The sequence below is a fragment of the Stegostoma tigrinum genome, chromosome 1 (assembly GCF_030684315.1).
Source record: "Stegostoma tigrinum isolate sSteTig4 chromosome 1, sSteTig4.hap1, whole genome shotgun sequence".
NCBI lineage: Eukaryota > Metazoa > Chordata > Chondrichthyes > Orectolobiformes > Stegostomatidae > Stegostoma > Stegostoma tigrinum.
The window spans coordinates 150,750,345-150,768,457 of record NC_081354.1 but is presented as its reverse complement, the minus strand read 5'-3'; the positions used below and the strand labels follow the sequence as shown (position 1 = coordinate 150,768,457).

At 41.4% G+C, this 18,113-nt stretch overlaps 1 protein-coding gene across 2 annotated transcripts in view; it reads right to left on the bottom strand.

The window, feature by feature from the left end:
- The window catches only part of ccbe1 (collagen and calcium binding EGF domains 1), a 318,840-nt gene that overhangs the window by 17,800 nt on the left and 282,927 nt on the right, over window positions 1-18,113 (bottom strand). For both annotated transcript variants that reach the window (XM_048533597.2, XM_059649393.1), the window contains exons 3-6: window positions 17,597-17,649; window positions 10,259-10,393; window positions 8,345-8,482; window positions 197-303 (exon numbers count right to left, since the gene is read on the bottom strand). In XM_048533597.2, coding sequence (XP_048389554.2) covers window positions 197-303; window positions 8,345-8,482; window positions 10,259-10,393; window positions 17,597-17,649 — 433 coding nt within the window. The remainder of the gene's footprint in view (window positions 1-196; window positions 304-8,344; window positions 8,483-10,258; window positions 10,394-17,596; window positions 17,650-18,113) is intronic.

Here is an 18,113-nt window from a genome sequence, read left to right as displayed (position 1 = left end):
GAAAACTGTTTTAACGTTTTAACAGTTTTGCATCAAAACATTTAGGCCACCGAGAGAAGCCAAAACAGTATTAAAATTGCTCTGGCCCCAATATTTTTATTGTTACCAATTTCTGTAAACTGTGCGAAAATATTCTTTAATAAGGATCACTAAACACATGGAGGAGGAAACATTTTCAATTCAATAATCTCTTTACCTTCTGTTTTAACTGCAGCACTGCCTGTTTTATCTGTTGGATATCCTCACAGGTTGTGGAACAGGTACCAGCTTTCATCACAATGTCAGATTTTATATACTGGCCTGCTACAATCAAAAAAGTTAAAATGTCTCGTTAATTTGTACATAATTTCACTTAATGATTTTAGGTATTTTTAATCTCTAGATTATGATTTCCAGCAAAACCCAACTGACCAGTTTGTTTGTCTTCTGTTCTTATATGTGATGTCAAAAACAATACCAATGTGATGGCTATAAAGTTACATATGCAGCAGGAGTAGTTTTAGTATTTACTTTTGTGCACTATTAGTGTGGATCATTTCACCAACTAAATGAGAAAAGTGATGCTGGTGCAAGAAATCAGGAGGCGATAATGGAACATTAAAAGAAACAGAAGCTGAGTCTGGAAGATTTTAAAATGACAGAAGCAGAATCAATACCAGCACCCATCGTTTGACAAAATGGGAACAGTAATTATGATCTGAAAGTGTTGAGCTCAATAACAAGCCCAGTAGAGTGTAATAAAAAGTCCATCAATCTTCAGTAGATCAGTGAGGGAAGCAGAAGACAAAGAGATCAGAGTGACCAAAGCATTGAAGTAATAAGATGCAAAAGTTTAGAGGAAAATATGTGGAGACATGTGCAGATTTTTTCACTGAACAAAATTTGTATTTGGTCTCTTAACTATCAAAAGATCACATGGAACAGTTAATATCATATATTAATTTGAAAAAGTAAAATTAAATAACTGTTTTATCTGGAAAGTGCATTTGAAACTGGCTCAAGATCCTAGAACTCTCTCCCAATCTGCACTGTGGGGGCACCTGCTTCAAATGGACTGTGGTCCTAGAAGGCAGCACGCTGCCACCTTCTTAATGGTAATTAGGGATATCATTGTTCTGAAATGAAGGTAAAGAAGTGGAACTGGGATAAATGAGGTCGAGGGTCCTGTCACCATGGTGGTGGAGAATCAGCAGTTGAAGTTTCCTCTCTCCTTCACGTAGTAATGTGACTTCTCCATAAATGCCTCTATGAGAATTACCTCAACTGCTCCTTTTGGAATCCACATTCTAGCCATTCCTAGACAAATAGGTTTCTTCTGTCTTGATTACATACGAACTAATTGATGCATACTACCCATAGTCATATTTCTAACATGGAAAAAAAGATATAAATATTGGAGAGAGAACTTTTACGCTAATCCTAAGGTCTATCTCATCTTCACCCCTACCTTATACTATCATCCATATATTTGTTCATTAAATGACATGCTTTGTCTTGTTTTATTTCTGGAAATGATGGGCTGTTGTTTAATTTGCCTCTTCAGGTAGGACACTTGGAATTACAGAGAGGTAATGGCTGTTATGGACACAAATATAAATTGCCAGAAACATGGAAAATAATCTTCATGGTGCCAGTTTCAGTGACACATTAATGTGGGACGTTGGGAGCAAGGTCTTACTTCAAACATTATAATGCCTACAGTGATCCACCCATTCTAATGGACTGACATCACCCTTAAGACTGGAAAACTAATATATAAGCCTCAACTATTTTCTAGGTTACTGCCTTGAGTGAAACTCTTCAATTGGTTCATGCAGTAAACTAAGACTTTCAGATTTTGCACTGCTGTTCAACAATACTTTAGGAGAAACCAAAACTTTAGTAAATGAGCATTTGATAACTGCTGCATTTGTTGAAAGTTATACTGGATTCATTTTAGGAAGGATTACACAAATGACACAATCTTTAAAATTAAAATATGTAACTATGTACTGGCTAGTCCAATCAAGGAAGCAGACATTTTTTTTCTGCACCCGCATCCACGCAATGAGGCCATTTTGCATGATAAGTTGTAAACAGGAATGCATTCCATACAACTGGTTAATTTCAGTTTATAAAAGTTAGTGCTCTTGGTCAAAACTATTGTAAACTAGTATATGTGTATATATAGGGCATATTGTGTATCAGGAAAGTGCCAAACTCCCAGTTCAACATGATTTGCAGTTGTACAAAGAAAACAAATTATTCTGGTTTGGAATTGTGGACAAACACTGTCAACTTTAATACCATAGGAATACACTGGAACAGGAAACGTCACAGGCAAAAACACATTGTTTTGCTTTTTAATATCTGACAGTGTGGTTGATTTCAGACTTTAAACTTTCAGAATTAAGCATTCCTTGGGCAGAGCATAGAAAGGAAGCTTTGACAAGGAGGGAAACATACCCCAATGGACTGAGATGGGTTTTTATTTATTCATTCAGATTCAAGGAATGCTAACAGCACAGAAGAAGGTCACCCGTATTTGTGCTTGTTCCTTCTGGATGCAAATTAGCTAATTCCACTCATTTTCCTTTCCACATACAACAGTAATGTTTCCTCTTCAGGACCCTAAGCAATTTCTTTTTGAAAGCAACGTTTAGATCGTCTTCCAACAAACTGTAAGGCATTGCATTTCAAATGCTAATCACTTACTGTCTACAAGCATTTTCCCTCATGTCATTGTTGGTACTTTAGTGATTCACCCTAAATCAGTGCCCTCTGTTTCTCAATGCTTCAACCAATTTTTTATTCCATTATTCATTCATGGGATGGGTGCATCACTGGCCAGGTAGCATTTACTGCCCACCCCTAATTGCCCAGAGAACAGTTAAGAGTCAACCACATTGCTGTGGGTCTGGAGTCACATGGAGGCCAGACCAGGTAAGGATGGCAGTTTCCTTCCATAAAGGACATTAGTGAACCAGATGTGTTTTTCTGACAATTGGCAATGGGTTCACAGTCATCATTAGATTCTTAATTCCAGATATTTATTGAATTCAAATTCCACCCTGTGCCATGGTGGGATTCAAACCCAGGCCTCCAGGGCATTATCTGGGTCTCTGGATTAACAGACCAGCGATAATCCATCGCCTCCCTGATGGAAAAACTAATGGGAAAAAGGTTATCCCTATCAAGACTGGCCGGTTCTTTCAGCACTTTGAACACATCTTTTCTATTCATTCATGGGACATGGGCACTGGCTGGACCAGAATTTGCTGCCTGTCCTTATATGCCCTTGAGAAGGTGGTTGTAAGCTGACGTCTTGAACTGCTGTAGTCCGTTTTATTTAAATAGACCCCCATGCTACGAGAGAGAAAGTTCCAGGATTTTGACAAAGTGATACTGAGGGAATCGTGATATATTTTTAAATCAGGACAGCGAGTGGCTCGGAGGGGATCTTGTAGATAGTGGTGATTCCATGCATCAGCTATCCTTATTGTTTGAGATGGTACTGGTTATGAGCTTGGCAGATGCTAAGGAGCCTTGGTGAATTTCTGCAGTGCACACTTCAGCTGCTCAGCTTTAGTGTTGAAGGCAGTGAACAGGTCATGCTTGTTCCCTCTGAGTGAAAATTATCTTGTTCCACTGCCTTGCCCCTTCTACATGTAACAGTAATTTTCCCTTCTGAGGATCCCAAGCAGTTTCTTTTTGGAAGCTATAGAGTGGATGTGGCGCCAATCAAGTGGATTACTTTGTTCTGGGTTGTTTTGAGTTTCTCGAGTATTGTTGGAGCTACAGTTATCCATTCAATTGGGAAGTATTTTATCATACTCCTGATTTGTTCTTTTTAGATAACACACAGGCTTTGGGGAATCAGGAGGAGTTATCTGTAGCTAAATTCTTAGCCACAATTTCTATATGGGTTGGTTCAGTTCAATTTCTGGTCAGTGTTAAACCTCGAGATGTTCATCATGAAAAATTCAGTGATGGTGAAGGGGAGGTGGTTAGATTCTTCCTTGTTGGACAAAGCCAATTCATGGCACTTAGTTGGCACAAACTATACTTGCCACCTGTCCATTTCAGCGCAGAAATCATCAATGTCTTGCTGCATTTGGGCATGGAACCTTCAGGTTTTGAGGAGCCAAAAATGGTGCTGAATATTGTATCATCAACAGAAAACATCCCTACTTTTGAACTTATGAGAGAAACTAGGTCATATATAAAGCAGTTGACAATGGTTGAACTGACGACACTACCCAGAGGAACTCCTGCAGAGATGTCCTGGTGCTGGGATGACTGACCTTCAAAAAACACAGCCATATTCCAATGTGTCAAGTATGACTCCACCAACTTAGAGTTTTCCTGCTGTATCCCAATTATTCAATTTTTGCTCAGGCTTCTTAATGTCATACTCGGTTGAATGCAGCCTTAATATCAACAGCTGTCACTCTCACCTCACCTTCGGAATTCAGCACTGAGCAGGTGCTGCTTGATAGTACTGTGGATGCCACCTTCCATCATTTTACTGATGATCGAGAGTCGACTGATGGGCCAATAATCGGCTGGGTTGGATTTGTCCTTCCTTTTGTGTAAGTCACTTCAGGGCAATTTTCTACATTGTCGGGTAGATGCCCCTTTGGCTAGGAGACGGCAAGTTCTGGAGCAAAAGTCTTCAGCACTACTGTCAGGTCCATAGCCTTGGCAGTATTCATTGCCTCCAAACACTTCTTGATATCATGTGGAGTGAATAGAATTAGATGCAGACTGGTATCTGTGATGTTGGGGACCACTGGAGGAGGCTGAGATGGATCATCCACTCCACACTTCTGGCAGAAGATTGTTCTAAGTGCTTCAGCTTTATTATGTGCATTGAAGTGCTGCACTCCCCCATCATTGAGGACTGGGAGCCTCCACCTCCTCCTCCAGTGAGTTATTTAATTGTCCACCATCATTTATAATTAGATTTGGTAGGACAGCACAGATTAGATCTGATTTGTTGGTTTCAGGATCACTTAGTTCCATCACTTGCCATTTAAGCCATTTGGCGTGCAAGTAGTCCCATTTTCTAGCTTCACCAGGTTGACTAGGTATGCCTAGTGCTGCTCCTGGCATGACTTCCTGCACTCTCCATTAAACCAGGGTTGATACCCTGGCTTGATAGTAATGACTGAGTGGGGAATATGCCAGGCCATAAAATTGCAGATTGTACTGGAATATAAATCTGCTGTTGATGATGGCCAACAGTGCCTCATGGATGTCCAGTCTTGAGCTATTAGATCTGTTCAAAGTCTATCCAATTTTGCACGGTATTGGCACAACACTATGGAGAGTATCCCTAATGTGAAGAAGGGATTTTGTCACTATGAGAACAGAACGGTGGTCACTCATATCAGTACTGTCAAGGACAGCTACATTTGAGCAGGCAGGTGAGGTCAAATATGTTTAATCTTCCTATTGGTTCCATCACTACCTGCTACAGACTGAATGTAGCAGCTATGTCCTTTAAGACTTAATCAGGTCAGTCAGTACTGGTGCTGTCAAGCCATTTAGGTGGCGAACATTTAAATCACCCACCCACAGTTAGTTCACTGTTTGTCCTAGCCATTGCCAGTGCTTTCTCCTAGTGATATTCAACTTGGAGGAGAGCTGACTCATAAGCCAAGAGGCTGGGAGGTCATAGGCTAGGAATACTGCTGTGAGTAACTCACCTCCTGACTCCCAAAACCCTGTCCACCATCTAAATGGCACAAGTTAGGAGTGCGATGGAATACTCCCCACTTGCTTGAATGGGTGCAGCTCCAACAACACTCAAGAAGTTTGACACCATCCAGGGAAAAGCAGCCCACTTGATTGGCATCATATCCAAAAACATTCACTCTCTCCAGCTCCAATGTACAGCAGTAGCAACAATGTGCTATCTACAACGTGCACTGGAGAAATTCACCAAGGCTCCTTCGACAGCATCTTCCAAACCAATGGCCACTTCCATCTAGAAAGGCAGGAGCAGCAGATACATGTAAACACCACCATCCACAAATTTCTCTCCAAGACACTCACCATCCTGACATGGAAATATTCCCAAGTACAACTAGGGGCATGCAATAATTGGCTGGCCAGAATTGCCCCTTCCCAGGGACGAAATGACAAAGTGTTTTCATGCAGATATTTGATCTGATACTATGAGACTTCAGGGAGTCTGGAGTCCCTGTTTATGATTAGGGCAACTTACTCCTTACCATTGCACTGCCAACTCTGCTGGATCTGTCCTGTTGATGGGACAAGACATTCACAGGGATAGTGATGGTGTTGTCAAAAACATTGTAAGTTATGTCAGCCTGTTGCTTGTCTAGCCTGTGAGACAGCTGTCCCAGTCTTGGCACTAGCTCCAGATGTTAGCGAAGAGGGCATTGCAGAATCAACAGAGCTGTGCTTTCAATAACAGCTGGGTCATTGCTGTAGCACTTCCTTCCACTTACAACAAAAATAGTAAGGCCGTTTAGACCTCATTGTTCACAACCCCTGACCCCTCCATATATTATCTGTTGATGCCACTTAATTTCACCTATTCAGGGCTATCTCCATCCACTCACTCACACCATGGGGTCTCATGTCCCATATGGCAAGTACTTTAGACTTCAATATACTATATAAAATCTACTAATCCTATAGTTGCAATAGACTATATAAAAAGAAGCTTTTAGAGAAGTAATTAATTCATAACTTTCCAAAGAGGTAACAGGAATAATAAGTTTAGCGTTTATGTTACAAGCATAGAGCACTGATTGTTATTTCTTCCCTTGTTTGATAATTAATTGATTTTGCTACAAAATATGTGAGGAGAGAACAGCATCAAACCCATAGACAATACCTCCCTTAGATATATCGTCCACCTGCATTCATTATTTCAATTCATAAGTGAAGGAAAATCCTGTTGACAAGGCTCTGGTAAGTATTTGGCACTTCTGAAAATGCATTCTAGCGTGAGTTAAAGCTTTCATTACAAGGAGGGAAAAGTTCAATGGAGTAAAAGTAAAAAGGAACATTCTACTTGACTGAAATATTGAATGCAAGACTCAAACGATTGGTCAGTAGTGAATGGGTCAAAGGACAACTCCAGCCTATTTATTATGCAGATAAGCCGAATGGTCACTTACCATTCTAACTTTCTGTGAGTTCCTTGATGTGATTCTGAAAGAGAAATGTATACTTGTGTCACCCTAGTTTACTAAAAAAAACTCAGGGGGACAGTTTCAAATGTTTCTTAATTTAGTTGCGATAGTTGTGTGAGTAAATTTAATCGTTGTTGAGGTGAGGAATGCCACCTGTGGATCTTCAGGTATCCAGTATCAGCACTCATTGATTCTTTGTTAGGCATCACACAGGTTATGGATGAACTGAAAGTCTGTATACTCTGCGCTAAAAATGCCTTAACTTAGTAAAAACATCCCTAATTTCAGAAGTTTTCCTTGACTTCAGTTTGCAGGATAATCAACTCTGTGTTATAACGCAGTGTAACTACAAATCAGACTCATTTCACCTAGAAACCTGGTCCTAACAGACAAATAAGATGTGAGCCTTGAGTTTAAGTTGGATGCTATCTGGTTCTGAGCTGAAAGGAGAATATGCACTTTGTTGTCCATTCTGCTTTATTACAGAATTGTTGATATTATAAACGTAATGAGCAGAGTCATTTAGAGATCATGCATCCTCAAAACAGGAATCCTATCATTTTGCCAAAGCATTTAACTCAAAATCACAGGGGCTTTCTCCAAACATCAGTTCATAACATGATGTTAAGTTAATTTAGGCTTGAATGCTTCAGAATGAACCAAAACAAGCTACTGGACAACTGTGGGATCTACGTGCATTGAAAATTTACCCCCAAGAGGATTTCAGTGTTGTCTTTGGCTAAGTTTCTTGGCTTTCTTTAGAGCAACAAGAAACTAACATTTGGTAACATTCACAAGGGGCTATAATGTTGTAGCAGTTTTCAAACAGAATTATGTGCGCTCTAATCCCAGTTGAAGTGGAGCCACATCCTTGCATTTTCTATCTTATCAGTAGTGGTTTGAGTTGCAAACAAATCATAAAACAGCAACTTTGCCAATACACTGTGATTCAAAAAGACATGTAACAATAAAGGAATTCTCTAAAATTCTTTACCACCCCTCAAGTGCAGTAATGGAGAATTTCTGATACCAGCAGAATCCTTTTCAAGGTCACAAGTGAAAGAAAAAATGGAAACAGGAAGTAACCTTTCAGCTTATCCTTGTCAAACATATAAGGTGGAGTTGCCTGTCAACTTGATGCATTTTCAATGAAGATAAAATAGCTCCTTCAAACTCATCTGCTCACAACTTACCACTTTCACTTTTGCTGCATGTCTTCCCATCCTCTTTGAGATGGAAACCTTCCTCGCACACACATTTGTAACTCCCCGGTGTGTTGAGGCAAATGTGAGAACATACAGTTCCATTGCTTTTGGCACATTCATCAATATCTATTAAATCAACACGTAAAACACAACAGTCAGTGGGTTAAAGAAAATTGAAATTAAGTTGCTTTAATTTTTTTTCAGTTTTCTTTGTGGCTTAAGTGATTAAGACCATGGAAGCTGAAACACAGGAACTGGAAATTTACCAGGATTTGATTCCTGGTTCATGGTAAGTTAGCAGCACGGAGCCAAAATAGTATGAAAGGTGTGACAATTAACCTCAGAATCCTTGTGTTAATGTGCAAATTGGCTTTATTCTTATCATTGATTATTGCCCAGTTATGCATATTGAATGATCCATTTCAGCTCTCATCCATCCTCCACTCAATATGTAGGCAGGCCACAATACTGCCCATGATTTGGTTTAAGATATGGACAATTGATATCTGAACAAGCTGAATCTTATAGATAGTATAGATAGGTAGCTCTCTGATGAAGGGTCTAGGCCCGAAACATCAGCTTTTGTGCTCCTGAGATGCTGCTTGGCCTGCTGTGTTCATCCAGCTTCACACTTTATTATCTTATAGATAGTAGACAGCTTGGGTAGCAATGGCGTAGTTATCCCTTGACATAATACATGTGTGACGAGGAATTTCAACAGAAAATAGGCAGAGCGGGAGATGGGCAATGCTTTGGAGGTGGAAGCATTGATTTGAACATGTAAATTAGGAGCAGAAGTAGGTCATTTGGATCCTGAATCCTGCTCTGCCATTTAGTATGATTGTGACTGACCTGCTGTGGCCTCATGTCCACTTTCCTGTCTATCCCCCATACCTTTTGACTCTTCTGTCTACCACAATCACATTAACTAGCCTGAAAAATAATCAATGATTCAGTCTTTAATATCCTCTCAGGAAGTGAACTCTACAGGCAAACACACTCCCTGATGTCCTTCTTCCTCATCGAACATTTTATCATCAGGAACTGGAGAACAAGTCTATGATCTCCAGTCATTAGTTTTGCATGTCGGCAACCCATACAATTCCTGTGCTGGCCTTCCTGCCTGCCCTGGCCTATCCACAATCTTCTGTAGGGCAGGTGAGGTTTAGTGTCCTAAATTTGCCATTGTGAAACTTTCCCTTTTACTGTAAACATAGAAGCCTTCCAAAGCTGTTTTGTTTTTTATATTCCTTGTTTGTTTTCTTTCTTTTTTTAATCATTCTTGATTTCTTCGTCATCCTTTGCTGAATTCTGAATTCTCTCAATCCTCAAGCTTCTTTTTCTTTTTCATTGTACACCATAAGTCTTTCCTTAAATAATACTAACTTTATCACCTATTGTTAGCTACAGTCAGGCCACTTGTCCTTTTTTTTTGTTTCTCACAGGACAGTATATTTATTGAGCATTATGGATTACATCTTTTAATATTTGTCATTGCTGATCTATCATCAAATCATGAATCTTGGAAAATGCTTTCCTCATTTAGAGGGACTGATGATAATGATGACTGTTCTAATATTTTATGTATTTTTCTAATTTACCTTAATTATCTCAGCTCTTGTAACTATGTATCTCAAACTTGAATGGGTACATACCATAAATGAATGTCCTTGGTGCTTTTACTCCAAACTAGATAATAATCAGCCAACTTATTTTGGATGCAAAATATTGCTATTCAGAAATTATAAGCTTGATGTATTTCATGAATTCCACTAACAGGGTTTGCAGGTGTGGGTAAAGGCATGAAGATGTTCATTGGAAGGTGCTTGAAATAGTGGAGTTTGTACCAGTAGCAAGGGTGAGAATTGGCATGAATCCAATGGTTGAAGTGATTATACTGACCAATACAATATGGCTTCTCTCTGTTCCTGTGTTTCGCGCGATCAAAGTAATATCCCAGGTAACATGTACACAGCACTCTGCCAAAATTATCTGTGCACTGTTGTTCACATGGAGCCCCTGAGCAGACATCATAATCTGGAACAGAAACAAAAAGATAGCTATTATTGAATGCAAGGAAGAATATCATAGAAAATTTAGAGTTTCAAGATTCATATATGCTGGAAAAGAACCATTTGTGAATATTTCCGCCTGTTCAGATTTGGTCCGCCAGCATTTAAAATAAATGGCAATGATTTGCTTAAATAAAAGTACTAAATTAACAAATCCAAGTTTGTCCATGGTAAAGTTGAAGGTACTGCAAATAATAAGGAGGAATGCAACTATCCTTAGAGGATTCTGAAATTGGCAGACTTGACCCACTGAAACTAAGCACAGGCCAATAGAGGCAAATTTGAACAATTCATGTCAAAGTACAAACCAAAGTCGGGAGTAGGGGATTTACAGTCCAATGCTTACGCAGCATTGGTCCTGCAGAAATAATTTGGGCTGTCTGCATGAATTTTCCTTGGGCCCAAAATGGGCAAGAGACCAACTAACAATCTTACATCCCACCTTATTTCTATCACCATTACACAGCTGTGCAGTATGCCACACAGAGCAGGTTACTCCAGCTAAAAAGAAATAATTGTGATTTTGTGATGCCAGAAGGTGCTCCTTTAATTTGCACAGAAGCCTTCTCAGCCACAAATGGTCCCTGCAAATACATCTTACGATGTTTGCCTATTTTAGATCTCCTTTGTGCCTTGGGTTCTGCTATCAATGTGTCAGTTTAACCCAGCACCCCACGGTTGCCTCCTCTTTTGTTTTGTATGTTCTACCTAGTTTAGCTTTATAATGATAGTGACACAGATAGTCTTGCTCCGTCTCTAAAACATTGCTTACAGCTCTCCATAAGTATCAAAGAGGCTGCCATTCTGCATCGATTGGAACAATCTCATTGAATTTGAGATCCTTGATTGGGATTGTTAACCTGGGCCAATAAGGAAGCCTTGGCTGACAGATATAAACAGGAGATTTAGAGAGTCTCTGCAGTTTAGGGATTGGCTTGGAGCTGACTGGACTGGATGCTAAAATTGAAAGCAAATTAAAGAGACCTATTACTTTACTTTTTCTTGGAATATCATTGGCTAGCTCAATGTCATTGGGAATGGAGGATCATTAGTGTAACTGTTCCATAAAATTGGAAGCAATTTGTTGCAGAGGCTTAAAAATGAAAGTACAGCAAATCTACATTTGAGTAGCAGGCAAGTTCCTAAGTATTTAGATTACCTGCTGATATTAAAGACTCTTCCCATTCTATGGAATAGGTCAGAAGTTTGACGGCTACAGGGGATGATGAGGTTAGGGAATTATTTCTGCTGCCAGGTTGGTGACTGCAGGATAAAATACCCTTGCCAGCACTACAAAGCCACAGGATCCCACCCCTTTCTGTGTGTGCAGAATTCAAATGCTGTATCAACCACCCATTCTTAGCCTGTACCCTCTGATATTATATGTTTCCTTACAATGATGATCAGTAATGAGGAAGAGGAGAATCTGATGGCGTTTCTAAGAAGAAGAGGCAGAACATTATCTTTCTGGATGATTTTGGTGATAAAGGGAAGGAGGACAATGAAGAGAGAGGAAAGTCTGTCACAGAAAGAGGAAACTGCTGAACTAAAATCTTTCCCCATCAATTTCTGCTGCATTCCTCACTAAGTCATCCCCCACAACTATTACATTTTTTCCTTAACTCAGGATCCAGAGATGATTGCAGGCTATGGGTGCTGGGAATTCAAATTCTGTTAAATACGTAAATATCGAGTTTGAGAATATTTGTAGCTCAGGTTGAGGTTCTGGATGTAAGTTTGCTTGCTGAGCTGGAAGGTTCATTTTCAGACGCTTCGTCACCATTCTAGGTAACAACATCAGTGAGCCTCCGGCGAAGCGCTGGTGTTATGTCCCGCTTTCTATTTATGTGTTTAGGTTTCCTTGGGTTGGTGATGTATTTTCCTGTGTTGATGTCATTTCCTATGTTGGTGATGTCATTTCCTGTTCTTTTTCTCAGGGGATGGTAGATTGGCTCCAAATCAATGTGTTTGTCGATGGAGTTCCGGTTGGAATGCCATGCTTCTAGGAATTCTCGTGTGTGTCTCTGTTTGGCTTGTCCTAGGATGGATGTGTTGTCCCAATCAAAGTGGTGTCCTTCCTCATCTGTATGTAAGGATACAAGTGATAGTGGGTCATGTTGTTTTGTGGCTAGTTGATGTTCATGTATCCTGGTGGCTAGCTTTCTGCCTGTTTGTCCAATGTAGGGTTTGTCACAGTTCTTGCAGGGTATTTTGTAAATGACGTTCGTTTTGCTTGTTGTCTGTATAGGGTCTTTTAAGTTCATTAGTTGCTGTTTTAGTGTGTTGGTGGGTTTGTGGGCTACCACGATGCTAAGAGGTCTGAGTAGTCTGGCAGTCATTTCGGAAATGTCTTTGATGTAGGGGAGAGTGGTTATGGTTTCTGGGCCCGTTTTGTCTGTTACGAAGAGCAGAAGAAAATCACTTATACAGCATATTCAAAAATAACGGGTACCCAATGAACACAGTCTGCTGAGTTCTCAGCAACAAACCCAAACAAACAGACACCACCAAATGACATCACCAACACAGGAAATGACATCACCAACCCAAGGAAACCTAACCACAAAAATTGAAAGCGGACATAACACCAGCGCTTCACCGGAGGCTCACTGATGATGTTACCTAGAATGGTGATGAAACGTCTGAAAATGAACCTTCCAGCTCAGCGAGCAAACTTACATACAATACGTAAATAACTCTGTAATAAAAAGTGACAGTAATGGTGACCACAAGGTGATTGTATTTTCATTAAATTCCTTCGGGTTCAGCGATATCTTTTAGGAAAGAAAAGCTGTTGTCTTTACCTGCTTCAGCCTGCAAGTAGTTTACTTTTAATGTCCCTCTGAAACAGCCATATAAAGCACTCAATTATATCGGGATGTTTAATAATTGCTGGTCTTGCTAGCAATGTCCAAATCCTGGGAATGGATTAGTTAAAAATTAGGCCCTTGGTCATTCACAAATCATGAGGAAGCCTAAGGAATAGCTGACAGTGTGCTACTCGTTTGAATATGTGCATTGCATGAAAGGGTATTTGAAGCAGATTTTGCAAATTACATATATTTTATATTCTTATATATTCTATCACTGATATAAACTTAAAAAAGAAACTTTTTCAGGGCTATGGAGAATGAGAACAAGGGAATGAAACTAATTGAAATAAAACAGAAATTGCTGGTGAAACTCAGCAGATCTGGCAGCATCTGAGTGTAGAAAGCAGAGTTAATGTTTCGAGTCTAGAGCCCATCTTCTGATAAAGAGTCAACAGACACAAACCGTTAAACCAGTTCTGGACCTGTTGAGTTTCACCAACAATTTCTGCTTCTTTTTCAGACCTCCAGAATCTGCAGTTCTTCATTTTATTTTAGAGAACGGAAATTGGATGGACATCAAGAGTATCTACTCTTTCGCACTCAATTTTAACTGAAGTTACAATTTACCAGAGAACTCTTTCCAATCCTCCTTCCTACTACCAGCTGGATTACAGCACCTGTGCCTCACAAGTTATTTGTTCTTCATATTATAATTATCTCAAACATTATAAAACAACGTAAAAACATTGGCGATTTGATGCTCATGTAAGCTTAGAATCCATATAGCCTGTTCCAAATTCAGACAGCTAGTTGAAAACTATCACCAGCAGGAACACAAATCTTACACTGGCTTCATTCTAGCTGCAGAATACCTTTAATTAAATCAATGAACAAAAAAAAATTCTTCAGGAATGAGTGTCTGTTCCTACTAGTGAGCACTAATTGCAATATAAGAAGGAAACATTCATAAAGAAAAAGTATGTTCCCTCTATTTGCTAGAAGTTACTACTTTCATTTTACATTGTTTTCACATCTCAGGGGCCATAAATATTATAAATGTACTTTAAAGTAGAAAGAGACAGTCTCACACTGCAGAGTCAATTCAATTCATGATATCTCTTTTCGATTCCACAAGGTTAAAAAGTGGTACTAATTCTAAAATCAATAAACATGGTGCTGGACAAACACAGCAGGCCAAACAACATCTGAGGATTAAGAAAGTCAATATTTCAGGCCGAAACCCTTTGTTAGGACTGGGGACAGGGAGGGGAGCCCAGAAATAAATAGGAGGGTGGTGCTGGGGAAAGGTAGGTTGTATAGCGATAGGTGAATGTGGGTAAGGGTTATAGTGATTGGTCAGTGGGAAAAGTAGGAAAGGAGCGGATAGATGAGCAGTAAGATGGACAGATGAGATCAGGTCAGGGAGACAGCACATGGGATAAGGCTGGAGGTGGAGGGATTTTGAACTGATGAAGTCAATATCCAGGCTATTGGGTTGTTAGCTCCCAAGGTGAAATATTAGGTGTTGTTGCTCCAGTTTACGTTTGGCTTCACTCTGACAGTAGAAGAAGCCAAGAATAGGCATGTCACCAGGGAGTGTGTAGGGTAGTAAAAATGGATTGCAACTGGAAGATCGGTTTGGTTGCTGCTTGCAGAGCGTAGATGCTCCACAAAGCAGCTGCCTAGTCTGTGTTTAGTCTCCCTGATATACAGGAGGCCGCATCGGAAGTATTGGAAGCAGTAAATCAGGTTGGATGAGGGGCAGGTGGATCTCTGCCAGATCTGGGACAATTGTTTGGGGCCTTGGATTGCCATGTTACCACCGTACCACCCCAGATGAGGAAGGGAGGTATTGTATCTGTTGTGGTTGCAGGGAAAGGTACCGGGTGTGATGGAGAGGTTGGTGGTGGATGTAGAGCTGATGAGGGAGTTGTGAAGTAATTGGACCCTGTGGAGGCCAGACAAGGGTGGAGAAGGAAATATCTTTGTGGTGGTGGGGTCTGACCGTATGTGGCAGAAATATCAGAGAATGATGTGTTGGATTCGGAGTTTGGTGTGATGGTACTTGAGGACTGGGGGACTCTATCCTTATTATTGTTAGGGAGTGGGTGCTTGGGAGCAGAAGTGTGGAAATGCAGGAAATGCAGTTAAGGGCATCCATAATTACAGAGGTGGGCAAGCTATGGTCTCTAAAGTAGGATGATATCCAATTGAGAGCATGGGATAGCATTTTTGCAGAAGGGTAGGTGAGAAGTTGTTTAGTCAAGGTAATTGTAGGAGTCAATGGGTTTGAAATGGATGCCAGTGGTGAGCTGGCTTCCAGAGATAGAGACAGAGAGATCCAGGAAATGGTGGAAGTGTCAGAAATGGTTCAGTTGAATTTGAGAGCGGGGTGGATAGTATTAGCGAAGTTGATGAACTTCTCAAGCTCCTTGTGGGAGCACAAGGCAGCACTGATATGGTTGTCAATATGATGGAGAAAGAGGTGAGGAATGGTGCCAGTACAGTTGTGGAAGAGGGACTGTGCCATGAATCCTACAAAGAGACAGGCACAGCTCAGGCCCATGCGGGTGCCCATGGCCACCTCTTCAGTTTATATGAAGTGGGACGAATTAAAGGAAAAATTGCTGAGGGTGAGGACCAGTCTTGCCAAGTGAATGGAGTGTCAGTAGAGGGGGACTGTTTGGACGGGAGAGGAAGAAGCAGAAGGGAGGACACAAATATACAAGGGCTGTACGTCCATGATGAAGATGAGGTGTTGAGGGCCTGGGAATTGAAAGTTTTGTAAAAGGTGGAGGGCATGGGTTATATGTAGATAGGGAGTTCCTGGACCAAATTGGAAAGAATGGAATCGAGTTGGGCATAGATGTGCTCAGTGGGGCAGGGACACAGTGGGTCAACTGGGGCAGTTGTGTTCATGCATTTTGAGAAGGAGATAAAAAAGGGTGATGGAGGGTTGGGAAACTATCAGGCTGGAGCCTGTGGACAGGAGATCTCCTGAAGTGATGATGAGGTTGCTAATGACATGGAAGATGATGGCTTGGTGATCAGACGTGGTACCATGATTAAGGGGACGGTAGGAGGAGGTCTCAAAGAAGGGGCACCTGGCTTGAGCAATGTAGAGGTCAGTGTGCCATACTCATCCCACTCCTAGCTCCACCTCCACACTCAGCACCAGCCACAAGCCCTGCCAGGTATTCATCATCCTCCATACCACCCCCTCAGCAAAGGACTCACCTTCATTCCCCTGCACCTACACGTAAACAAATTCTGCACACATCTTAACGTCAAGCTTTTTTTCCACCACGTCCACGCCTATTTCGATGAACAAGAATCTAACCCACCTTTTGACAACCCCTTCCCGTGCCTCCAGCAAACTCCATCCTCCCAGGCACCCACTCCTGGCCTCCTATCCTCCCTCAACATCTTCATCTTAAACAGCCGCTGCAAAATCAGTCACTTGGAACTCTCCACCCCCTCACATATTCCAATCTCTCCTCATCGGAACGCACAGCCCTCCGCTCCCTTCGCTCCAACGCCAACCTCAGCATTAAACCTGCCGACAAGGAGAGTGGAACACGGCAATCCAAGGACTCAAACAGTCCTTCCAGATCCAACAGAGATCACCTGCACCAATCTGATTGACAACATCCAATCCTCCCGACGTTCTCTTCTCTATATAGGAGAGCCCAAGCATAGACTAGGGGATTGGTTCGCGGAACATCTGTGCTCTGCATGCGCCAAACTAACTGACCTTGCAGTTGCCACCCATTGTTATTCCCCACCCACTCCCCTGGCAACATGTCTATTCTTGGCCTCCTCTACTGTCAGAGTGAGGCCAAACATAAACTGAAGGAACAACGGCTGTATTTCGGACCTTGGGAGCTAACAGCCTAATGCCCTGAATATTGACTTCACCAACATCAAAATCCCTCCATCCCCACCCTTACCCATGTCGTGGCTCCCTGGCCTGACCTCACCTGCCCATCTTCCTACCCACCTATCCGCTTCACCCTTCCCACTGACCAATCACTGTAACCCCTACCTGCATCCATCTATCGCCATCCCACCTATCTTTCTCCAGCCCCAACTCCCTCCCTCTACTTATTTCTGGGCTCCTCTCCCCCATCCTTAATCTTGACGAAGGGTCTCGGCCCAAAATGTTGACTTTCCTGATCCTCTGATGCTGTCTGACCTGCTGTGTTTGTCCAGCTCCACGTTTATTGATTCTGAATTCCAGCATCTGAAGCTCTTAATGTCTCCCAGGTACTAACTCTAAACACGTGTTATCAATACACTGACAGTTATTTAAATGAAGCCACTGAATTTGTCACGTATTTCTGTGTATCACCTACCTTCTGGGATACATTGACCAAAAACAAATTTATAACCTCGACAGCACTTTTTCCTGAAAAAGAAAATGGATATTTATCATATAGAACTGGATCACACAGCTGGGTTTATATGAAAGCAAGTACATAATATACCATGGTTGAGATTATTACTCGCTCCCATCATTTTCAAACAACCACTAAAAGTGAGGTGCCAGATTTTTGGAGGACTTCAATCTCATGCAGATTACCACCCCAGAGCTTGTTTCTAGATGCTAAGGTGCACTGTAAAATAATGTAATATTCAGGGCTGGTTGAGGTGAGCGGGAGAATTTGGGTCAGGTCTGATGAGGGGAGGGACAGGGAGCTGGGTTTCAGGCCTGGGAGTTTCAGGTCCAGTGGAGGCAGAGTGGGGTGGGGGGGGCGCGGGTAGAGGTTTTGGTTGGGTCTAGTTCAGGGGATGTATTGGAACGAGGTATCAGGTCAGGTTCAGCAGCAGTGGAGGCAGGTTGGGTTACATCCAGTCTAGCAGGAGGTGGAA